At 37.4% G+C, this 26,691-nt stretch overlaps 2 protein-coding genes across 2 annotated transcripts in view; one reads left to right on the top strand and one right to left on the bottom strand.

Annotated features, from left to right (window-relative positions):
* MYT1L (myelin transcription factor 1 like) overlaps window positions 1-26,691 on the top strand; it is a 312,289-nt gene that overhangs the window by 83,557 nt on the left and 202,041 nt on the right. The gene's annotated exons all lie outside the window — the stretch shown is intronic.
* LOC139172926 (tigger transposable element-derived protein 1-like) lies at window positions 16,256-17,746 on the bottom strand. The gene is made up of 2 exons (XM_070762300.1): window positions 17,629-17,746; window positions 16,256-17,532 (listed from the first exon to the last, which is right to left on the bottom strand). The coding sequence occupies exons 1-2, from the start codon at window positions 17,744-17,746 to the stop codon at window positions 16,256-16,258; spliced, it is 1,395 nt and encodes a 464-aa protein (XP_070618401.1).

Below are 26,691 nucleotides of genomic sequence, written 5' to 3'. Positions count from 1 at the left end.
GAAAAGCAGCAACGGTGGATGACTAAGCAAAAAACCTGGCAGAGATGGTGCTGAGAATGAGACTGCAAGATTACAAATTTGGAAGAACTTTAAAACTTGAAACATATATTACTGGAGAACTGGTACAAAGTCACTTTTGGAATAAATAACTGCTACAATTGTGAGACTATAAATTAGATTGTTGTGATATCATTGCATATTAATGTGGAATTACTCTATTTTGCTCCCCCTTTATTTTTTTGAGCAGTATATTTCTTATCCTTATTTTCTTTTGTTTGAGAAATGCTTTCATATAATATATAGTAACTGATAATATTGTGAAGTTGTCAGTGAAAGATGTTAATCAGTAAAACTTTTTTCTCCTATTGAGCGTTTTCTCAAAATTAAAGTTTTAATGTCTATACATATAATGCATTGCTTGCATTGCTATTTTCCTTTCTCTCACTCTTCACTGGTTTCTTAATCATCTTCTTTTTCCTACTACAGTACTTTTATTTTTTGTTATCTTTACTTTTCCTTATTATTTAATTACTTATTTTTATATAAATAGTATTAGGTTGTTGTTTATTAAAAAATAATAAATTCACGATTACATGAATTACCAGTATATATTTTAGTTGGTAAATAATCAGTCCGCACTTTTCCCCATGGAAAAGTGTGATTTAAAAATATGGCATCAGACAGTTTAAACTATCCCTCACTGATAGCATCTCTGTACTCTTAGCTGTTCTGACTGCTTCAATCTCAGGAGATTGTAAATTGTGATTAATCACAAAGCCTCTTCTGATGTCAGCAGGCTAAAGAGAGTACTTATGGCCTATCGGAATGTGGTAGCATAACACAGTGATTTTCAACCTTTCTTGAGCCGCGGCACATTTTTTACATTTACAAAATCCTGGGGCACACCACCAACCAAAATGACACAAAATGACACCCTAAGACACTCTCCTCTCTTTTTCCATCCCTGTCTCTTCCCCACCCTTGTGTGTGTGTGTGTGTATACACACTCTTGAACCATTTCCAAAAACAGGTGAGGGCTGGGGGGTTTTTCTCTCTTATTCTTTGGGTGCTTTTTATCATATGCTTTAAATCAAGAGTCACTTCTCTCTCTCTTTTGTTTCTCTCTCTTTCCTCTCATTCTCTGTCTCAATCATTTTCTCATTTCTCTTATTTCCTCCCCTTTTTGCTCATTTCTCTCTCTCCCTTCCTCTCCTTTTCTCTCTCTCTCTTGCTTTCTTTCTATCTTGCTTTCTCTCTCTCTCTCTTGCTTTCTCTCTTTTCTTTCTCTCTCTTGCTTTCTCTCCTCACTCTCTTTTTCTCTCTCTTTCTCTCTCCCTTGCTTTCTTTCTCTTTCTCTCTCTCTCGCTTTCTTTCTCTCTCTCTCAGCAAAAAGTTGCGAGACCGGAACCTGAGCTTCCTTCTTCGCGGCACACCTGACCATGTCTCGCGGCACACTGGTTGAAAAACACTGGCATAACAGACCAACAGAAATTAAAGGAAGAAATGTGTTAGATTGTGCGGGAATGAAGAGCCGAGACGTAGGAACAGTTCAGCACTTCTATTGTTCTTAGCTGGATTGCAATACAAAACTGCCAGCTGGCTGCAGGGAAATCGCTTTTAAGGGCTTGCCTGTACCCAAGCCGGCCACTGACAGCATTTTATTTCTCCTGTCGTTTGATTAGCCAATCAGCAGTGGCTATACAAATCCATCCTATGTACAGCCATAAAGCTTCTGATGCTTTTGGAAAAAGCACAGCAAACGTGTACTTAAATCATTTTGAACATTCGATAGGTTATAACATCAAATTAAATTCCATTCTCCTGAAAGGTACAGAATCACCTAGTTGCCCAGAAAGTTATAGATGTGAATCTTTTGTGGTTTTAAGGAAAGTGAATAAGCCATTAATTATATTTTTAAAAGAAAGCTGCTGCTGCTGATACCGCTAGCAATTTGTTCGGTAAACACTAATTAAAGCAGTGCATTTTTCATTAAAAAAAATGAAAGTGCTTCTGAATTTCAAGTGTATGTTAAAGGGATTCCTTTTTAAATGCTTTGATCTGCTACTAGCTTCTCTTAGCTTTTTGGAAATGCTATATTTTACTCATATGCAGAAGTGATCTCTAATTTTATCCTTGAGCTAATGCTCTGTATTATGATGAGGGCAGTAGGGCTTGAAATTAGATACATACAGTTGCTTTCAACTTTATTTTCACACCTTTGAATTCACAGACATCAGGCTATTTAGGCAAGGGCATTATCTAAATTAGGCAAGAACCAGAATATCTCTGGGACCGCCTTCTGCCGCACGAATCCCAGCGACCGGTTCGGTCCCATAGAGTTGGCCTTCTCCGGGTCCCGTCGACTAAACAGTGTCGTCTGGCGGGACCCAGGGGAAGAGCCTTCTCTGTGGCGGCTCCGACCCTCTGGAACCAACTCCCCCCTGAGATTAGGATTGCCCCCACCCTCCTTGCCTTTCGCAAACTCCTTAAAACCCACCTCTGCCGTCAGGCATGGGGGAACTGAAACATCTCCCCCTTGCCCATGTTGTTTTGGTGTTAGATTGATCGTGTGCTTGTTTTTTAATATTCTGGGGTTGTTTTTTATGAATTTTTTAGCTTAACATTGTAATTGGATTGGTGGGTATTGGATTTGTTATTATGTATTGTTTTTACTTTGTTGTGAGCCGCCCCGAGTTTGTGGAGAGGGGCGGCATATAAATCCAATAAATCAATACAAAAAAAATCAGTTCACAGCAGATATTATTTATTTGTTTATCAAATTTATCTACTATTCATTTTGTGGTGCAAAGCAACACTATAGAGGTAGTCTTCAACATATGGCCACAATTGAGCCCAACATTTCTGTTTATAGGTGAGACACTTGTTAAGTGAGTTTTGCCCCATTTTATGACTTCTCTTGCCACAGCTGTTAAGTGAATCACTGCAGATGTTAAACAAATAACATGGTTGTTAAGTGAATCTGGCTTCCCACTGGTTTTTAAGAAGGTCACAAAAGAGGATCACACAATTTCAGTATACTGCAAATGTCATAAGAATGAGTCAGTTGCCAAGACACTGAATTTTGATCATGTGATCATAGGGATGCTGCAATGGTCATAAGTGCGAAAAACTATTATAAGTCACTTTTTCAATGCCATTGTAACTTCAACTGAACAACAATGAACTGTTGTAAGTTGAACACTATCAGCAATTGACGAGTGATACTAACGCTGTTGTATTTTTACTTTTATTTTTCTTGGCACTAATACCCTGGCAATTTTTTTTAAGGAATTGAATTAGAAAGTCAAGAATATTTGAAATTATATGCTGATGATGTTGTACTTATAATTATTTAGCCAAAGGACTATTAGAATTGATAATGGATACGTAACAATAGCATAGTTCAGTTTCACGTTATCAAATTAATAGAGACAAAATTCAAATATTTAATGAAACATAAAAGATAAAACCAATTTTTTTTATTAAAGAATGATGTTCGGTATCATTGCTAAAAAGGTCAAATATCTAGGAATCTACCTGACATAAAATAATAAAGATTTATTTCAAAGGAATTGTTCACAGATTTGGAAAAATATATAATGGTGAATATTTCAAGATGTCTTATGAAGAACAGCAGATATAAAAAGAAATATTCTATCTACCAAGGTTTAATTTTCTCTTAATAATGAATCCAAAGAAAATTGAAAACCAGTTATTGAATGATTGGCAGAGAGCAATAGCAAATGATATATGGTCCAATTAAATAACCAAGAATTTAATTCAAAATACTATAGGAGTTAAAAGAATGATATGGTTGAAGAGTTCCAAATTTCAAACTCAATAATCAAGTTAGATGTTTCACCTGAATCATAGATTGGATTGTATCCCTTTATAGCTTGGCTACATCTATGTATGCCAGATGGTCTATGCAAATATCTATGACCTGATTGAACAGAAATAAATGTTCTTAAGATTATATATAATAATAAACAGCATATTAAACATTTTGGATACATATTGAAAAAGAATTAGTTCCATCCAACCCCGTGTTATTTTTATAAAGAGAAGGGGACAGGGAAATTCATTCAACAAAAACCCAACAAATTTATAAATTGCAAAATGGATTATCAGTGATAATATTTATTGATATTTATTTATTGTATGGATTTTAACAGCAACCTGTAGTTTCCAAAATGGTACATTGTATTAAGTTTACTAAAAACCAATTAATGGAGTATTGAAAAAATTAACCTAGTTCTGTATACTTATAGGTTAATTCCCCGGTTTAGTTTTTTTTTTTTACTTTGTTTTATTTCTCTCCTCTCTTCCTTTTTCTATCCTATTTTCTTCTCTTTTTGAATAAAATATAAAGGTAGGTTTAATCAAAACCTAATTATAAAAGTAATAAAAGCTGTTGTGGTTGGCTCTGGCCCAGCTCCTGCTCCAAGGAATGTGGAGGTAGATGCAAGGGAAACATCAACATGTTTTATTGCCGACAGAGTCAGGTAGTGCAGTTTTCTCGGACGAAGAAGAAGGTGGGAGTGATTGGAAGAGGGGGGCTTGGCACACAGCCCAGGAAGCCAATCTCCATTATCTTTGGTCAATTCGGATGTGGAAGTCTTGGACCCACGCAGGCCCAGAGTTATGCGTAGAAGAGACCAATTGAGGACATATTACAGGAGATAAGAGAGGCCACCTGTGTTTGGGTGGGGCTCTAGTAATTAGAGCTGCTGATACAAATAGCAGTGTGTTGGTTTGGCCATTGTGGAAGATTATCTGATCGCAGTTCTTCAGGACCGCGCCTTGCTGTTTTCCGGACTTTGTTTATTGATTTTTCACGCCTTTGAAACCAAAGCAGAGCAAAGTGTGTGTGTCTCACTTCGTTGGAAGAAGGAGGGCTGTGACATTTCTTCACAGCTGCTAGCTAAGTACTTAAGGATTGATTAAGGGAATTGTACAGCCTGCAAGGTTGTTTTGGGACGAATGCCCTTTGCAATACAAAAAGGATGCTTTGTTTCTTTTGAATTTTGTGATAAAGAACATTGTTTTGAATTTTCAAGTGTGTGTGTGTGTGTGAAATTTGTACCCTTGAATTTTCAAGAGACTCTTACCATAGAGCCCAGCAGAACAAAAAGCATAACTAGATCAACTTTTCTTTCTCTTATGTTCAAATTGCAATTTTATTTTATTAATATAAAAGCAGCATGAATAATGATAAGCATCACCATATAGCAAATGCAAACTTGCTGAAAAATGTTTCTGCCAACTTAGTACTTTCTTTATATACCTCTCATCTCATTTACTGTCTGCTAAAAGGAAAACGAGTGCCACTTATTATCTACATTCTCTTAATACTTATTAATCTTTCCCCCACCTCCCAAACAAATAATTAAAATCTGTCTGTTATTACATAGGAAGCACTGAATCTTTCCTTACAAAACAAGAACATAATACTTTTCCAAACATTATCTCAGGCCCTATTGATTTATTTAATTTTATATGGCACCTATCAAGGCCACCTATAAATCTACCTGTCATGCTTAAGAATCATTGGTTTATCTTGTTTTCTTCTCTTCCTGTAAGAAGATTAATATTGACTTGCAAATGAATGAGCAATATCTGATAAGCTTCATAAACTTTCTTGTGGGTAGCAAGCAAACGGCTGGTCGCATTCATTTTCCTGTCTGCAATACAATTGTGGAATGTTCGTGGTTTGTCTGGCCCTTCCCAGTTCATATATGATTGTTGTATCAAGTAAATAGAAATGGCAGAAAATGAAATTAAATTACATTACAACCAATTTGGTTTTAACCTCCTTTTATGCAGATTGAATCAGTTGTGCTTTGCTGGAGATGTTTACAATGCAGCACATGTCTCTTTGCTTATTTGCATGCACTTTTTTTTTTTTTTTTGCTAATCACACAGGGGAATTCTTTCCTGTTTAGGAATTGGTTATAGATTGCAATATTGTGGAGGGCAGACCAGCTTTTTGTTAAGTAAATAAACAGCTGTGATTCTTTAGTTGGAAAATACATACAATGTATGTATTTTCATACATACAAAGTTGTTTTATTAAATTGGATTGTTACATGTTGTTTTTACCATTGTTGTTAGCCGCCCTGAGTCTGCGGAGAGGGGCGGCATACAAATCCAATAAATAATAATAATAATAATAATAATAATAATAATAATAATAATAATGTTGTTCTGTCGGGCTCTATGGTACGAGTCTCCAAAAAATTCAAGGGTACAAATTGAAAGTTCAAAAACAATGTTCTTTATCACAAAAATTCAAAAGAAACAAAGCACCCTTTTTGTATTGCAAAGAGCACTCGTCCCAAAACAACCTGGTAGTGTGTACAATCCCCTTAATCAGTCCTTAAGTACTTAGCTAGCAGCTGTGAAGAAACGTCACAGCCTTCCTTCTTCCACAAAGTGAGACACACACACTTTGCTCTGCTTTGGTTTCAAAGTCATGAAAAATCAACAAAGTCCGGAAACAGCAAGGCACAGTCCTGAAGAACAACGATCAGATAATCTTCCACAACAGCCCAAGCCAGCATGCTGCTATTTATATCAGCAGCTCTAATTACTAGAGCCCCACCCAAACACAGGTGGCCTCTCTTATCTCCTGTAATATTTCCTCAATTGGTCTCTCTATGCATAAGTCTGCACAAGCGTGGGTCTAACACTTCCTCATCTGAAACAACCAAAGATAATGGAGATTGGCTTACTGGGCTATGTGCCAAGCCCCCTTCTTCCGAGTCTCCCCCACCTTCTTCTTCATCCGAGGAAACTGCACTACCTGACTCTGTCGGCAATAAAACAGGCCTATGACATATTGATGTTTCCCCTGCATCCACCTCCACATTCCTTGGGGCAGGAGCTGGGCCAGAGCCAACCACAACACAATGTGTTGTACTTGCTTCTTGCTACAGACACAGAAATAACTTATACGGAATGATTTTCAGTTTACAAGCATTTGTAAAAAAAAATGTACTGAGATTAGTGAGCGTGACCATGTAATTCAAAGAACTTCATATTTTTCTAACAAAGCTCTTTGCACCTAGTTATCAAGCAGTGAAACAATATTCTTGCTTTCCAAATTGATATCTATGAAGTTTGGTATGCATGAGTTTTACTCAATGAATGAATGATTAAAACATTTTTCCCAGTCCCTTGTCATGTCAAAATTATATAAAATACCTTATGTTTTACACCTAATTTTTTTAAAGGCATCTATTAAGGTCTGCACACAAATTTGGTTGGTGTGTCTGGCAATATTTCAAGGATTCACTTTCCCTAGTTGTCCCTAGGCTTGGCATACCCTAACTAGTGAAATAAGGGAGCTAACATAATTGATAACATTTAAGACCTTAAATATAATAGTTTTAAATATTTTAGCTGCATTAACTATTTTACTCAGTCATATCTATCTTCCTTGACACCTGGAGGAGGTAGGAGGAGGAAGAGACGAGAGATGAGGAAGGGGAAGAAGAAAGAAAGAGAGAGAGAGAAAGAGAAGAAAAAGAAAGAAAGGAAAGAAAGAAAGCTCAGTGTCATTTTATGTATACTGTAATTCATTTTTGGTTGTACAAAATGAAGCAAATGTCAAGATTCAGAGATGGGAATGGAAGGGAGTAGAAATGGCAATGGTTGCTCAGGTGGTTGACTTTTATCAGGACCTGGATGGAGTAGGACACCCTTCCTCCTATTAAACTTCTTGGTAATTTCCAACCCTGTCAACCAAAGCATCTAGGAGCAAAGTTTAGGGATTAGAAGTAGTGTTTTAAAAGTGTACTAATCTTTCCTTATTGGGTTGTGGAGAGAGGAGATCAGGTAAGTAGCCATGATAACATGTGGCACCAAATGACTTGGTTCTCTTTCCCTTTCTCCTTACAGTCTATATTTATTTATTTATTTATTTGTTTTGTCAAGTACATATTGGTGGTATACAAAGATAAAATAATATTTTTATACATGATACTAGTAAAAGAGAAACATTAGGACAGGGGACGAAAGGCACTCTGGTGCAGTTATACACTACCCTTATTGACCTCTTAGGAATCGGGAGAGCTCAACAGTGGATAGTCTAAGGATAAGATTTTGGGGGTTATGTGATGATACTACAGAGTCTGGTAGTGAGTTCCATGCATCAACTACTCGGTTACTAAAGTCGTATTTCCTCCAGTTAAGTTTAGAGCGGTTTACTTTAAGTTTGTATCTGTTGTGTGTTCAAGTGTTGTTGTGGTTGAAGCTGAAGTAGTCATTGACAGGAAAGACATTGTGGCAGATGATTTTATGGGCTATGTTTAGGCCGTGTTTAAGGTGGCGTAATTCTAAGCTTTCTAACCTAGGATTGTAAGTCTAATTGCATAGGGTATTCTGTAGAGAAGTGGAGGGCTCTTCTAGTAAAGTATCCCTGGACATTTTCTAGAGTATTTATGTCCAAAATGTGGTGTGGATTCCAGACAGATGATCTGTGTTCAAGGATTGGTCTGGCGAAAGTTTTGTATGCTCTGGTTAGTAGTGTCAGATTACCAGAGCAGAAGCTATGTAGGATTAGGTTAACAACTCTTGAAGTCTTTTTGGCGATGTTGTTGCAGTGGGCTTTGGCACTTAGGTCAAGTGCTGTGAAAGAATATCTGTCAGTTTGAAATGGAGTATATTTGCTGAAAATACCCAGCTGTACATTGCTAGGGCAGAGATGTTTTCAGAGTCTTACCTTGGTGTTTAGAGACTGTATCCCTAACCCTAACCAAACAACCTAAAGTAAAATCTAAATAAATTGCAGTTGCTATTTTTTTTATCCTGAATTGTTCTGTACTCTGGTATTGTCTCTTGATGAAGAGACACTATTCAAGGGAGCAGGTCCATGACTGAGGTTTTCCTTGACTACATATACTGCTTGGGGGACAAATGGAAATTATAGTCAGGAGAATCTTTCCTAATTTTTTAATACTGCTTTAATTGGAGGAAGAGATTCTTATTTCCAGAAGGCTTTTGAGGAATGAAGTGGCAGGATGCTATCTGCAATTATTATTTGTGTTCATTGTTCATAGTTATGAGTTAAATTATTTTATGCCTTACCATGAACATTTTGAAATGTTTATTGTTACATGTCGTGGTCAATCTACAGGAATCCTTTGATGGTGTGGATGGTATGGAGGCATACAAATTGAATACATTAAGAAAAATCACTAAAGAAAGAAATCTTGATCTAAAAATGTAGGATAGAAATAAAATCCATATAACAATTTAAGCAATTGATTTTTTTTCATATAAATACTGAGATTTATTTTATTTATTTATTTGTTTATTTATTGTTTGTTTTGTCAAGTACATACATTACTTGTGGTATACAAAGATATAATAATATGTATATATATGATACCAGTAAAAGAGAAACATTAGGATGGGATTGAAGGCACTCTGGTGCACTTATCCATATCCCTTACTGACCTCTTTGAAATCAGGAGATATCAACAGTGGATAGTCTAAGGGTAAGGTTTTGAGGGTTAGCAGAGTCTGGTAGTGAGTTCCATGCATCAACTATTCGGTTACTAAGGTCGTATTTCCTGCAGTCGACTTTAGAGTGGTTTACTTTAAGTTTGTATCTGTTGTGTGCTCGAGATAGCTTTATCAATTACAGTCAGAGCTGGTATCATTTTCTCAAGTCTGTTAGGATCTCTCCTTGATGAGGGCCTTAACATCTGTGAAGTCCCCAATCCCATGGTGGCAGAGGTCATGATGTCCCATCAGCAGTAACGGATCTCCTAGAACTAGAAAAGGATATCTATTTCTTGGGCAATCAAGGGCAGGTCATGGCTCTAATTACTTCCCCTCACCTTCTCTGACCTTGTGAAGGAGGGACCGCCAGTGACAAACCTATTGACAAACATTGCTGCTGCAGAATTAGGAAGGTGGCTACAGCTGAAGAACTAACTTTAAAAATCAACCTTTTGTTTTTGATTGCCAACGTTACCTGGAAGGAAAAGAACAATAGTGCTCACCCAACAGTGAAAGTATGCGTTCTCGGGTAGGCTTTGATCCTTGCATGTGCAAATCCTAGTGCCAAATCTAATTATTTCAGTATTTGAGTGACATCGTGGAAAGATAGGCTATGATATCTTCACACTTTCATTTTAAATTTCAATGTGGAAGCAATTAAATGTGTAGCAATAATATAACCTATAATAATCTATTTTTTAAAAATATACTTTATTAATTTATACAAAAAGGAATAAAACAGGGGGAAAGGGGGATGGGAGTACAGAAAAGAAAAGTGAGAGGGGAGTGGGGTAAACAATATTGTTATATCACAGCTTATATATATTATTGTATATACATTTCGGGTAGTTGTCCATGTGTAAATATTTCATATTCAGAGTTCTTATTTAAATATCTTATAGCTGTAATCCCAACAGTAATGTGGGAAAAGAAAGGGTAGAAAGGGAGAAAAGGGAGAAAAAGAAAAGAGAGAAGAGAGAAAGAAGAGAGAGATAGCAAGATGAGAGGTAGTACCTGCAAGCAAGCAGGCGTTTGGGTTGTGACGACTTAGATGGATTATATTTATTGTTTTTCTTGGTAAAATTTAATCATAGGTTGTAATATTAGTAGATTTCTAATAGTTATCTAATGCTCACCAAGCCATGCTCACAGAACTACTAGTAAAAAAATTGAATCCCATCACTGCCCTTGGCCTTTGATAGAGTGGTATCAGGCCCCTATAGAATTTTACTTGGTTGAGTCTTTCTTCCAGATTTGCAGGCCATCTCAATTGTCTGCACAAGGTGACAATAGTTGGCTTGTCAATATAAAGGCAGGTGTGTATTTCCTGTTAGGCAATCTTAGGAAAACAACACACCTTCCTTTCCACCTATGGAAATAAATGCTCAATATCCCTGGGTTCAATTTTTAGTTCCAGAAATAGGCAATGGAGAAATAGTTGATTGCCTGTTTTGTAAAGAAATGGAACAATTGAGTGAGGACAAGAAGAGTTCAATGTAGAACAGAGCAGCTAGATATCAGGTATTAAATAAGGCCTCTCAATTATCAATGGAAGCTGATAATTAGCACAACACTTCTTCGTGGCCCTGAAATGTCACCGCTAAGAACCTTGAAAAACTGAAGAGAATTTAATGGGAAGTGTGTGTGTAGTGCACAGGGCCCTATGTGTAGTTCCTTTCTTTTGATTGCATTGCTATAGCAGCAGCATGATCATGTCTTTTTCAATGTTCTGTAGTGTAGGTGAAAGAAGAATTTATTTTTAATCCGTTTTCTTGTCAACTGCTTTAGTTCTTGTTTTTAGAAACAAAAGGGGGGGGGAAACTTATGGTCAGCAATGTTAATGATGAGACTTCCTGTTATATTTTTGGATAGCTTATGACCATTCAGTTCAGGATATGCTTTAAATTTGAGTGTGGGGGAACTTCAGCCGACAGGCATTCCAGGTGTCATTTCTGCCTTTGAGACGTGGTATTGTAAATTAGGTATTTGCCTAATTTTCATAAGTTCTCCAAACACACCAGGCATATGGAGTGAGGCTGATGAGATGGGAAGTAGAAGTTGCCAGGCTAGAGGTAACCCTCATGTAAACACATCACAACCACCCAAGATAACAAAAGAGGTGCCAAGTACGTATTCATTAATGGGAAGACTAGAATTAATGGAAGGAAGGAATTATCCTTAATTAAGAAACCATTGGAATCTCTGCCATCCCTCTACTGTTGAATGTGAAACGTAATTTTTATGAGCAATAGTAATTCTAATTTAGCTGAATCATGACTATGAGTCTTCTGCCAAATCGGATAAGAAGCTGAACTAAGGTTTATGCATCCAAAGATCTGGGACTTACTCCTGATCCTTTATGTGAAGCCAAACATCAATCATAATAATTCGTTTCAATTCTTTTTTCAGAGGAAGCATTTCTATTCATTGGCTTATCTTGAAGCACACCCAGAAGTGTATAAATTTCCCTTCACAAGTGATCCAATTTTTGGAATAATTCTACGGTTCCCAAATATTCAGCTATTCCTTTGGCACTTGATCTAATATTTTGGAATGAATCACAGAAATCAACCTGCCTGTTTGTAATTCAATATGAATGTGGGGTTTTTGTGAGATAAACTATAGATTGCAAGCATTAAGGGTCAACAATGCGATAAGAGGACAGAACACATGAACTTTGTAACCAGCTGGAGGTCCTTCCTCTCACTGATGTTCCCCAGTGCCTTTCATTTCTATCTCCCCTCTATTATAACTATCATTGTTTGCTCTTGAGATCCATCTCTCTTGCAAAGATTGGATACTTCCTTGGCTTTCTCATTACTGAACATATCAGTCTCATGCATATTTTTTACAGAATCACAATTACTCTACGGCCCTGAGTTCAGCCTTTTCTTTGGATCCTATTTTCATGAATGCTTGGTAAGGGATTATTGATGTCAGGAAGCAGCTCAGTACTGTTTATTATCATTAAATGGAACCTTTCTTATTGAATTAAAATCCCTAAACCTACCAGGATTATTTGCAGTCCTGTTATTTCAAGTTTATCAACTCATTCCTTCATGGGCCCTTGTTCTACTGTTGAGAAAATCTCTATCTGAAGTCCATAATTACATCACTGGTTCAGCTATTTTTCATTGATTCAGACAAATTGACCTTCATTTTATCTACTTACCTCAAACCAGCATTAATTGGATGCCTATTATGGTATAGTTGGCAAGCCACCTCAATCTAGTTGTGATTTTTTAAATATTTTGTTATTAAATAAATTTTAACTAGATAAAAATATAATTTATAGGAAAGGAGTAAACAAAATATTGAATAGCTAGAAAGGAAATAAGAAAAAGACATGAAAAAAAGAGAAAGAGTAAAATAAATATTGCAAGAAGCAGCTTCTGATCTTTTTTTTAACATTAGTTATAAATGCATTTATATTTCATCCTCTCTCTCTCTATGATTATATCATAATTTCCTTCTTTCAAGAATGTCTCTTTTGTAATCATCAGCCCCATAAATGCATTTTTTCTTCAAAAGGATGACAAGGATTATTAAGGATGGGAGGCTATAAATGGAATCTTTCACAGCTTGATATAATTCTGTAAACACCCAAGAGTTCCTGAACATTGACCATGTTAAAATGATGCTGATGAATATGTAAATAAAGCTCCAAATCTGTTTGCTGTTATTGTTTTTAAGAAGAAGATTCATTTAAAGAGAGCTGTGTATTATTGTTTCTGCCTCCAAATAACATAGCATAGGTTTTGCAGTGCTTCTGCTGATAAGGGTATAATTTTCATTGACTTCATTACTGCTTTGGCAGTAAAACTCCACTTTGCATAGTCTGGGGCTATGTTGCCTACTCAAATACCATTTTATTATCTGTAGTCACTTGGTGTCTTGCAGCCATAGAGAAGAACAGTTTACTCCTGATCATTTGCTTCCTCCCACTTCATCCTTCCTCTACCTTTCTACAGGCCAAGCCATTTTTAAAATAAGAATGTTAGATACACATTCACCCATAGCCTGACTAGTGGATCATAGACCCAGAGCATCTCCAGCGGTTAGCAGTTATCCCCCCCCCTCCAACAGGTAATCCTTGGCAGGAAGAGAAATGAACCAGACAAATTTACCATTTTCTTTCCTTAAATAATCCCACATTGTAATAGAAAGGACAACACTTCCCTCTCCTGGCATCATTACTTAGGCAGAATATGGACTGGCAAACAGAGGAGTGCAACTTGTGCCTGTTTGCTTTTCTGCCACTCAGAGACTAAAGCAAAGCACTTCGATGTGCCCATTTCAATGTGGTCTCTGTAAGCAAGAACTCTTTTCTCACCTTTGCTGTTCATCATTATCTTTCTGGAATCCAGACGACTGGTCTGTGCATCTTGTTTCTCTAGCCGATGTCAGCCATAATCAAAGCTGCACAACTGCCAAATTGATTAGCCCTTCTGGGTCATATGGCTGCCACAACAGTTGTCCTCCTTGGCAGACTGAACATGAGCCTTGCATCATTAGTTTCTGTCTGTGTTCCAACCATGTCAGGGCTCAGACCACCTTTGTTGTCATGAATATGGTTTATCATACATCTGAAAGAACTTTGTTGGAATGCAATCCTCTTTATAGTGTTTTTGAAAGTATTTACTAAAATCCCAAAGCAGAAGAAAACTAGCCAGGCAATTCGAAGTTAAAAGAGAAAGAAATACAATGCTGGCTTTATGAGCCACAAAAGAACTGGCTATTTCCAAGTGACTGTAGAGAATGTCTTTTTGTTTGCATACTTGAAAAACTATATTCTAAATAGATAATATTTAATTAAAATCAACAATTGATTGAACATTTTTTTAAAAAAAAAACTTGCTCCTTTTAAGGATTAGTATATTTATTTCTATTGTCCCAATTAAATCTGATAGATATTTGTATATAATGTACTATCTCTGGAGTTTATATTCCAAAAAACTGGGGAGTTCCAGTGTTTATACTCTTCATTTTTTTTAATCAAAGAAAGCTCAGATGTGAAATAAGTATTGATGTGTATACGTTCCTACATCTGCATATGGTCAGATGTATTTAAATAATTCCAATAAGTACATTTATAATTGCAATGACATTTTCTAGAGTTGCATAATTAAATAATAATGCTGTAAATAAAACTATTCATAAGGACTACTAGATGCATTTTTAAAATTAAAACTTTTAATTAAACTTTCAACTAAAATAGTTAGACCATGCAACTTGCATTGCGTATTTTTCTCTGTGTTTACCTAAATACAAACTTTGATTTCTCTACTGATTATAAATAAAATTATATAAATATATGTGAGAGTATTTAAATACAAGTAGTCTTCCTTCCCTTCACATCAAAATGCTTGATGTATACAATAAAACTGCAAAAGAAGATCCAAAAGGCATTATTCCATTCATTATTCCTGATACATTTTAAGAAAAATATTAAGATAATATGCTCAATGTATGGAAAATGGATATAAATTGACACATGTTTTATTTTATTCAAAAAAAGGAAAATGTATCTTTAAATATGCTTTTAAAAAATCTTTTAAAAAGAGATTATTTAAAATCTCAAATATTTAAGAACTCTGTACTGAGTGCAAAGCTGAATGGTTTAAGAGGGTTGATATTAAAACTACAATCCCAAAAGTAAATTAAATTGGAGAGTTTTTGAATTTTTTTCTTTTTTTCCTTTCTGGCCTTTTCCTATCACGGTAAATGAGGTTGAATGTGTATAATTTTAGAAGAGTTGTGCGTGCGTGTGTGTACATACACTTTATATAGTAGGTAATGAATATTTTTGTATACCTGTGTGTAATACATATGTACACATATGGCATATATACATAGAATTAAATAGTATACTTTGGATATTCAGTAATAGTAAGGGAAATTGTATCTCTTTGAGGCAAGGAGAGGCCAAGTACCCTAACCCAAATGTCAAGTGACATCAGGTTGACCACCTTTAAGCCAGTCACATGACCTTTAAGCCACCCACCAGTCACATGATCATCAAGCCACTCCCACCTGGTCACATGGCCAGCAAGCCACACTCACAAACTAAGCCATGCCTACAGTGTAGTAATATTTTTTTTTGCAGCCCTTCACTGATGGGGTGGGGAGACTAGACAGAGGGATTATGTCTCATTTTGTCTCTCACAAAACAATAAATCTAAGAAGATTTATTTATAGCAATCCATCATTTTTCGCAGGGGATGCGTTCCAAGACCACCCGCGAAAAACAAATTTCCATGAAGTACAGGAAATATATTTTAATGTGTTTTTAATGTATTTAATGAGTATTTGGACTTTTAAAACCCCTTAAAACATGTATTGTATATAAGAAATACTTGTAAATGATATATTTTTTCACCTACAGGCCTAGTCTAAAACATGCAAATAATAAAAAATAAAAAAAATACTTTTAATTTACACCTCATAAGAAAAAACTGTTTTTATTTACAGTAACAAAAAAAAAAAACCACTTTTCATTTACGCACCATAAAAAACTTTAGTCTAAGCCACATAACATTAAAAAAAATTTGTTTGCAAGGATGGAAAAACATTGTGATCAGAAGTTGTTGTCGCTTTTTGTACTCAAAGAGCATCTTATAAGGTTGCAAGACCTCATCAAGCTTGTTACAAAATTGCAATGAATGAGTCATATCATCTTCCCATTCCTAGCTAGCCACTTTTACTCTTTGAATGTGACTGAAGATCTTGGAGAGTCTCTGTAATGTCAAGCCGGGTTGCTCGACAACTTTGGTCTCTTGCTGCTCTTCTTCTTCTTCCTCGCTGCCTGACTTGTCAATTCTTTGAGTTCTACATCAGTTAGTGGTTGGAAATGGCAGTCCAACAACTCATCAAGGTCTTGTGTTTTCATGTCTGAAAATCCGTCACCTCCAATATAAGTGGCCAACTGCACAGCTTTCTGAATGGTAGAGTGTTGGATTTTGGCAGGTGTAAAGCCCTTGTCGTCATAAATGATATCTGGCCACATCTTCTTCCAGCTCGCATTAATGTTAGCAAGCTTCATGTCTTTTGATGCCTTCTGGATATTTTGAAGGCATATAGCAATTGTGTACTGCCACCAGTATGTCTTGACTTTGAAGTTTTCCTCTTCCTTTTCCTTATTTTCTTGAGCGGCATCAACATAGGCAACAATGTTGTCCATGGCATTCCTTGTATTTAAGGCCTTGAATGCCCTGATAACCCCCTGATCCATTGGCTGAATAAGCCATGTAGTGTTGGGCAGCAGAAACTCAATCTGTACACCATCATACTGTAAATCAGTAGCGTGGCCACCAGCATTATCCATAAGGAGAAGAACTTTGAAAGGCAAACCCTTCTCTAATAGATAAACCTTCACTTGTGGTACAAAACACTGGTGGAACCAGTCTGAGGTCAGCATCTTCATTATCCACGCCTTGGAATTGTACATCCAATGTACAGGTAGCAAATTCTTGTTTTTATTCTTCAAGGCCCTTGGGTTTCTAGACCTGTAAATAAGTGCTGGCTTTAACAAATATCCCGCAGCATTGCCGCACATCACGAGGGTTACACAATCTTTAAAGGCTTTAAAGCCAGATGCTTTTGCTTCTTCTTTAAACAGGAAAGTTCTTGACGGCATTCTTTTCCAAAATAAGCCAGTCTTGTCCATATTAAAAACTTGTTCGGACTTATAATCACCATCTGATATAATCTTCTTGAACTTTTCATTCATGTATGCTTCAGCAGCTTCCTTGTCAGCAGAGGAAGCCTCTCCATACAAGGAAACATTTTTCAGGCCATAGTGTTCCTGAAACTTTGCAAACCACCCTTTGCTAGCTGTAAAAGATTTTTTACGACTAGATTGAGACTCGCTGGATGTTCCTGGTTGCGGTACATCGTCTTCTTCCTCTTTGTTGTCATCGATCTCTTCAGGCTCACCACCCACCAAACTCTCATACAGGCTCCTAGCCTTGGTTTGGCTGATGCCTTTCTTTTGGTAGTCATTTATCCATACAGCCAAAGCAGCTTACATATGGATGATGGTTTTATTACAAGCCATAACCACCCTCTTTGCCATCTTATTAAAGGAGAGAGAAGCTATCTTCGTGATGTTAGCCTCACACTTCTTGATGGAGCCTACGGTGGATTCATTAACCCCAAAATGGCATCCCATGGCTGTGCAGCTTCTCCCTCCCTTCAACATATCTAAAAGTTGAATCTTCTCAGCAATCGCTATCATTTTTCATTTGCATTTAGCCTCATTACCAGCTTTGGATAAACAAGCATGCTAGGGAGGCATTGCAGAGGGTCAAAATCGCAAAGAAATGCAAAAAACACACTGCGCACAGTAAATACAACCACCAATTAACAATAACAATCACAGGCCAGATACAAAATGGGAGTCTATGATTCGTCATTTTCTCACCAATCACAGCCTCTGTTACAATGCACTTTACACTACTGCATCTGATGGTGGTGAATTTTTTTTTTTTTGGATATTCAACTTTCATGGTTTTCGGGGATTTTCCTTTATTATCCGTGATATAGCGGCAATCAATGAAATAGTGAATTCAGAAAAGATAAACCATGAAGTCGCGAGGGATTACTGTATTCCCCTTCTATAATTATTACCCATTTTATTTCATCATCTTTTCCATCCATAGTAAATAGGAAGAAAAGAAAATGTAATAAAACAATGACAACACAGGGCACAGCGGTATAACTATCTTTATCATGATGCCTCATAGTTCCAGTATTTCAGATGGATTATTATGCATTTGTTGTTCTGGAGCTGGGGTGGTGCAGCAGGTCGAGTGCTGTACTGCAGGCCACCGAAGCTGACTATAGATCTGCAGGTCAGTGGTTCAAATCTCATCACTGGCTCAAGGTTGACTCAGCCTTCCATCCTTCCGAGGTGGGTAAAATGAGGACCCAGATTGTGCGGGCAATAGGCTGGTTCTGTTAAAAAGTGCTATTGCTAACATGTTGTAAGCCGCCCTGAGTCTAAGGAGAAGGGCGGCATAAAAATCAAATGAATGAATGAATGAATGAATGAATGAATGAATGAATGAATGAATGAATAAAATCCTTCAGAAAAACTTTTTTAAAAAATAATGCTAATAATAATACTGTTATAGCTTCAAAATCAGAATCTTTATTCACTGTGGAACTGCAGTCTTCATAAATTTCTTGAGTACAAGTAACAACGAACATAACTGAAGTTAATGAGATCTAAATTGTTAATGCCCAGTCAACGAAGCGGCGGAAGTGATGTGCCGGGGCCTGGAGGCTGTTGGGGCCTGGATGGGTGTCAACAGACTCAAGCTCAACCCGGATAAGACGGAGTGGCTGTGGGTTTTGCCTCCCAAGGACAATTCCATCTGTCCGTCCATTACCCTGGGGGGGGAATTATTGACCCCCTCAGAGAGGGTCCGCTACTTGGGCGTCCTCCTCGATCCACAGCTCACATTAGAAAAACATCTCTCAGCTGTGGCGAGGGGAGCGTTTGCCCAGGTTCGCCTGGTGCACCAGTTGCGGCCCTATCTGGACCGGGACTCACTGTTCACAGTCACTCATGCCCTCATCACCTCGAGGTTCGACTACTGTAATGCTCTCTACATGGGGCTACCCTTGAAAAGTGTTCGGAAACTTCAGATCGTGCAGAATGCAGCTGCGAGAGCAGTCATGGGCTTACCTAGGTATGCCCATGTTTCTCCATCACTCCGCAGTCTGCATTGGCTGCCGATCAATTTCCGGTCACAATTCAAAGTGTTGGTTATGACCTTTAAAGCCCTTCATGGCACTGGACCAGAATATCTCCGAGACCGCCTACTGCCGCACGAATCCCAGCGACCGATTAGGTCCCACAGAGTGGGCCTTCTCCGGGTCCTGTCAACTAAACAATGTCGGTTGGCGGGCCCCAGGGGAAGAGCCTTCTCTGTGGCGGCACCGGCCCTCTGGAACCAACTCCCCCCGGAGATTAGGATTGCCCCTACTCTTCCTGCCTTCCGTAAACTCCTTAAAACCCACCTTTGTCATCAGGCATGGGGGAATTGAAACATCTCCCCCTGGGCATGTTTAATTTATATATGGTATGCGTGTGTGTATGTCTGTTAGTATATGGGGTCTTTTAAATCTTTAAACTTTTTAAAAATTGTTGGATTATTTATGATTTGTTGTTACATGTTGTGAGCCGCCCCGAGTCTTCGGAGAGGGGCGGCATACAAATCGAATAAATAATAATAATAATAATAATAATAATAATAATAATAATAATAATAATAATAATTGTTAAGTTCACCATCACAGGTCTAGGCCATTACTGTTTTAAATGTCAAAATGGCACTATTTTGTTTGTCATCTTCAGATTGTACTTTATCAGCCAAAAGTGTTTTAGTGTGAAATAAACAAGTAATCTATATTGCAAAACAGTGTACGGTACCTATTAGATAAAGTGTAGAGAGAAGTGCCATACTGGAATTTCCTATAGAATTTTCAGTTATCAATCAAGCCAGCACTTTCTAATTTCCACACTTGATTAGCATTCAGTTCTGTGTGTAGATGTATTCTGTGTATTATTTTTGTTTTCTGTTGGTCTATTGTGGCCAAATCTCATCTTGATTTTGATTTGCATTGGTTACATGTTTTGTATTCAATAAAAATCTTCATTTTTTTAATGTAAAAAAATAATCCAATTATATTTGTTGGGTAGGAAATGGATGGAGGGGAAGAATATAACTGTTTTTCCATCCCCCTTAAAAATCACCCAGTTAATGTCGTATACGTTATTTTAGGAGTAAGGCTGCTTTAAATCTATAATTCAAATTAATTGAAAAGAATTTTGCATGGTTCAAAGGAAGGACCTGAAGCCCAAGTCCAAAGAATTACTACCCAAAGCAGAGGGGAATTGCAGTATGAAGTCCCCCTGTGGGAGGAAATGACAAAGGCCAGACTAGTGAAGCTCCTAAATTCTGTTTTCAAAATTAGTCTGGCAAGATTCTTATAAAATACAGTAGATGAACGACAATAAAGGAGCCTTTTCATGGAGTTGCTCTACTTTCTTGCATTCAAACAATTATCCTATTTGATTAGCACATTTAATGTATTATGCAAAAATTGTACTGTAAATATATATAAATAAATATATATATATTTTATAGAATTTTTTATATTTATAAAGTATATAAAAATGTGGCAATCAGTTGGCGGATTGTATTTGCATGGATGCTTGCATCTATTTACACACTTTAATGGACTTTTTGGAAATATCAGCCATTTTTTTTAAAAAAACTGTTTCCAGCTGAGACAGTTTTTAGAAATAAGCAATAAGGCCTCTACTGAAATATATTGATGTTTCCACTGGCTCTATTTAAGTACCATCCAATGCCTTACTTTGAAAAGGACATTAAGTATATATTGACTATGCTGTGTCGCTGTTTGTAGATAATAAAATATTTAGTAAATTTAGTTTCACTCAGACTGAAACTGGGGAAAAAACATGAATACTGACTGTTCATCTATAGGACCATGTCAGCCACTTTCTGTATCAATCTTCACGGTATCCTTCTGAATTGACATGGACTGGAAATTGGAAATATGGTGAGACACATCCTAGAAAGTGGAAATAATGTGTCTCAATCTGGACATTTTTTCATTGGAAGCTCTGCCGGTTTCTACCTTTCATCGAGAGGAGCTTTTCTCACCCTGGGGTTCTGAAGTTATGCTCAAACTGCAGTTCCTATTTCCCAGCCAATAATGCTCGATTTAGAACAAACGACTGTGGGAAATAGTCCAAAGTCTTTGTAGGTGTTATCAACATGGAGACAGAGGCAGATTAAAATACAGTTAGTAAATTGAAGTTCTGCCCAGACAAAACGTTGAGCGGTCTTATTTTGATATTAAAGTTATCTTTTACTGGATTTAGTGGTTTCTGCACCCATTGTTCTTTCATTGCTAAGGGATCCAAGTTGGATGACTGAATAATTGAGATACAGTTTTACCTCTACCTACGAACGCCTCTACTTACGAACTTTTCTAGATAGGAAATGGGTGTTCAAGATTTTCTTGCCTCTTCTCAAGAACCATTTGCCACTTACAAACCCGAGTCTCCGAAACTGTAACCGGAAAAGACAAGGAGAAGCCTCCGTGGGGCCTCTCTAGGAATCTCCTAGGAGGAAACAGGGCCAGAAAAGGCAGGGAGAAGCCTCTGTGGGGCTTCTCTAGGAATTTCCTGAGAGGAAACAGGGCCAGAAAAGGTGGGGAGAAGCCTTCATGGGGCCTCTCTAGGAATCTCCTGGGAGGAAACAGGGCGGGAAAAGTGGGGAGAAGCCTCCATGGGGCCTCTCTAGGAATCTCCTGGGAGGAAACAGGGCCTCCACCCTCCCTGTGGTTTCCCCAATCACATGCATTATTTGCTTTTACATTGATTCCTATGGGAAAAATTGCTTCTTCTTACAAATGTTTCTACTTAAGAACCTGGTCACAGAACAAATTAAGTTTGTAAGTAGAGGTACCGCTGTAGTTAAATTTATACACTTTCGCTGCCATGTATACACACTACAGAACTGAACAAAATCTTCAGAGTGATGTTGCGTGTAATGTATGTTTTTTGTATGAATTTTGTCTAATGACCATTGGCTACTAAATTGGTATAAGGCAGTGACGGTGAACCATTTTTTCCTCAGATGCCAAGAGCATATGCACGCACACTATTGTGCACATGCAAGTGCCCACACCAAGAATTTACTGCCCCTCGCGCATGCACATATGATGCCATGTGCTGTCCTGTGCCACATATATGCATGCACGATTCCCCACTCCCCCATTTTCTGATTTCAGGTGGGCCCGGTAGACCTGGGAAAACCCCTTTCCAGGTTCCAGAGGTTTTCTTGGAGCCTGGGGAAGGCAAAAACAGCTCCCCCTGCACCCTAGAGACCTCTAGAGGTCAGAAACGCCCTCTTAGAGCCTCCAGGCAAGCCGAAAATCAGCTGGTCTGCACTGTAGCTGAGTTAAGGCAATGGCTTGTGTGTCAGCAGATATGGCTCTGGGCGCCATCACTGGTATAAGGCATTGAGTCACCAATTCAAACAGGATCATGTAAGCTGATTCCTATATGTAAGAGGTTATATTTAATGTAAGGTATTTACATATATTTCAGGGTTTTGTGTCTCTTTACTCACTGAGTATATGGCACTCCTCCAAGAATATACCAAAAATAAATATATTTGGTCTAGTGGTTAAGATGTCAGGCAAGAAATCAGGAATCTGTGAATTTCAGTCATGCCTTAGCCATGAAAAACTGAGCCAGGCACTCTCTCAGCTTAATTCTCCTCACAGGGCTGTTGTGGGGAAACAGGAGGAGGAAGGATTTTAGGTATGTTTAGCACCTTGAGCTACTTACAAAATAAAGGTGGGATATAAATTAAATAACATGCATACACACACTTTTGTAGCAGCTAGGAATTATACCAACGCAGAGGTGGGTTTGTCCCCATTCGCACTGGTTCTATAGAACTGGCAGTAACCAGTTCCATTGGTGCCAGTCCGTGGCCACCACCGCCATACTTTTGGGGATTTTTTAAAAAAGAAAACTGGTTTTTTGCATGCACAGTCAACTTATTTTTATTAGGGGGGGGGTGCTCTTTTTGCTTGTTTTTTGCCACTGCGCATGCGCAGAAGCCAAGTTTTTGCCACTGCACAGAGCTATGCGGCACCAGAGGAAGCGAACTGGCAACAGGGTAAGTTAGAACCGACCCCTGAACCAACTGATATTACTCTTTTAGTGGAACATTTAGATTGGGGAGTCTGCTGGAGAATATTGGGTAGTGGGAAATGAGGAAGAGATATAGGTAATGAAGAATGAAAGCAAGTCTCGGACAGTGTGAGCAGAAATCTATTTGGATAACTTTGAGTATCTCTAACATTTTAAATTCTAAATGTAATTTAGAGTCCTAAATGTAATTTAGAGAGGGGCGGCATACAAATCCAATAAATAAATTTAAAACTGCAAACTGGAAGTTTACATTTAAAACTAAGAGCAGGGCTTGTTTCTTTAATAGCAGTCTGTCACCCCCATCTTCCAATTGACTGTCAGTTTTTGTAAATAGGCCAAAAGGTCTGTTATATTTAGCACCAGGAGCATCCTTGTCACTTTACATGTAGGCTTGCTGAGCCATAATGCCTGAGAGACAGGGAGAGACCTTACAATGTAGATGGGGATATGAATTTGTTTTCAAGGCACGCACAAACGCTGGACGAACTCAGAACACTGAAACAGAAATTTTAATCACCCTGCCAGCTGGAATGATGAACACTACAGCCTTGCAATTTTTGAACAGATTATTTAAACCCATGCTAATACATTTTCCGAATGTCTGTAATAAATGATTTATTTATTAAATTTATATGCTGACCATCTCACTATTGAATCTAGTCTGGATGACTTACAACACAATAAAAATAAGAATATAAAAATATTAAGCACACTCAAATTAACATGGATTGTCTATAATCTGCCTTTGAAGACTACTTATGGGTTAGAGAAGGATATGCCCCTTCCTTATGCTCTCTTAATGTCACCTTGAAATTATTTATTATATGACATTGACTGATATTTTATCTGTTGTTAGCTGTCTGAAAATTCAGACAGAATTTAGAAGCATGGGGTAGAATTTTTAGTTGAAAAAATTATCTTCTTTGTTGCTTTGTAAAATGTGTGTGCGTGTTGTGTGTGTGTGTGTGTGTGTTGTGTGTGTGTGTGTAAAACCTGTCATTTATAGGCATAACAAAGAGCTCAAATTTGTAGTCAAGTTGAAGAGGTGATCAATAAGTTTGACTTTATTATTGATTCTGAAGATTCATGTCATGCATTAATTTTACAATTTTGATAATATAGTTTCAGTTGGGAAACTATGACACTCCTATACCAGGTGGGTGTTGTTGCTCCCGCCGCTCCCAGTACGCTGCGCATGCAGCTTCAGGTATCTAGTGTGTGCCTATGCATGTCCCAGTGAGATTTTACTTCTGTGCATACACAGGAAGCAAAATCTCGTGAGAGGACACATACGCATGTTGAGATTTTGGCGATTTTTTTTTTTGCTTCCATGCATGCATGAAAGCAAAAAAATCACTGAAATCTCTGATGCATAGGAGGCATCAAGAGATTTGCCTCCTATGCATGCGCAGAAGCAAAATCTCATTGGGACGCATGTTCGTGCACGTTGGACACCCAAAGCTGCGCATGCGCATTTTACTACCGGTGTGCAGTGTTGCCGTACCGGGTAGGAACCTGATACTGTCCTAGACCGAGCCAAGTCCCCAAAATGCTAGAGGATTTCTAAAAGCCTGGCATTCTGAGAAATGTGCCATCAATAGGCCCATCGACACAAACAGTATCTACATACTATGCAAAAAGATCCAAACCCTTCCCCACTAGCAATCAGCACCCGGATGAGCAGAGATTAAATCCAAGATTAACATCACACCATCAAGGAAACCATACCCCAATCAAAGAACAAGCCAATGGTAAACAATCTAATCAAAGAACATCTAATACCACTCCCATCAACAGATCAGGGCAAGCCACCATATTATAAACTGATAGCAAATTCCACTAGCACTGATAATGTAACCTAGTTTGAGTAATGAAATGTCTGAAAGAAAACAACCAAGCTAAATGAGCACCAAGAACCCCCTTCATCAAATTCTATTTCAACTGCTGTGCCAGATTTGACCAGCATATATAGTATACTATGTCCAGAACAATTATTTGATCAAATCTTTAAGCTTTGAGGACATCTTCAAAAAAACCCTTATTAAATATATAAGAGTGTTGACACTGCTGCAAAACTGCAAAACTGAAGATTGGCTTCATAGCTATGGCAGCAAGAGATGAACTAACATGCAGAAGCCAATTAACTATACAATGTTTATGCAGAGTTCAGCTGCAGGCATTTGAGTAGCCAACCAAGGAATGCAGAGTGTATGTAAATAAGTCTTCTAAACTCTATGCATCAATGCTACTGATTAAAAAAAAAAATCCTGCGGTCTTTAGCCTACTATTTATAATTTATTTAGAAGCAACATAGCAAGAAAGAATGGTGTAGACCTTTACCTTCTTGAAAATATTTTCCTCTTTATATAACTAACCATTTATTTAGTGTTCTCCAGATATGTTGGGTTCATTATTCCCAGAATTTCCCAACAGCACAACCAATTAGTTTGTAAATTTGTTACTTGAATTACCAATGCATGGTGACTATGTTAGACAAAACTGATGTTGGGAAAAACAATAATGTTTGTCAAAATAAACCTATTTTTTTAACAAATGAAAATATCAGTAACACCCTTATGTTACATATGAATTATTTAAATAGTATTTTATTGTAGTCTATCAGTCCAAAGGAATATTGTATAACTGTTGCCTTCTCTAGGGATCTACTGCAGTTTCAGATAATGTTGTTTCTATGATTATGTTTGTTTTATATGATGGGTTATATTCAGTGATGGGCTACCAAAATTTTTACTACCACACTGTGAGCATGGCTTATACATTTTGTTTCAACATCTTTCAGTGCAAATTGGGTACTCTGGGGTGGAGCTCCAAATTTTGCTACCAGAACTGTGTTCCTGACCGTTCCCATAGGAGCCCATCACTGGTTATATTGCTCGCAGTTTTCCCCTCATACATTACTACAATTGCCCATATTGGCTAGATATGATGATGATAAATATAAGTGGGTCTGCACCAATAAATGGCATGAGAAATATATACGGAACCTATAAACTTAACCAGCATGTGAAAATGAATCTCAGCCTAAACTAATGGGTCTTTGTTTTATGTCCTGGATCACTACAAATTTTATTGGCTAATACACAGAAAAGATTCAGTTAAAACAAAGACAACCCTAAAATAGTATAAAATATATCATTGACCTAACTTACTTATTTCTTTGGAACAAGTTTCAATGCAGACATCCTTATTCTGTTACTTTTATGTTATTCTAGATATTTAGTTATTCTTTGTTTAAATTCCTATGTTTTTTAATTAGAGGCTTTTTTCTTTCGGAGGAGAAGATTGAGGAGAGGGTGCTTAGACCAGGAGCGTAAATGATTCAATAGCAATGCTGGGTTGGTTTGCTTCTACAGGTTGAGTCATTTCTGGCAAGGCTTTGATTTCTTTGCTTG

Source organism: Erythrolamprus reginae, chromosome 1, assembly GCF_031021105.1.
Source record: "Erythrolamprus reginae isolate rEryReg1 chromosome 1, rEryReg1.hap1, whole genome shotgun sequence".
Classification (NCBI taxonomy): domain Eukaryota; kingdom Metazoa; phylum Chordata; class Lepidosauria; order Squamata; family Dipsadidae; genus Erythrolamprus; species Erythrolamprus reginae.
This window is presented reverse-complemented; position numbering and strand designations above follow the sequence as displayed.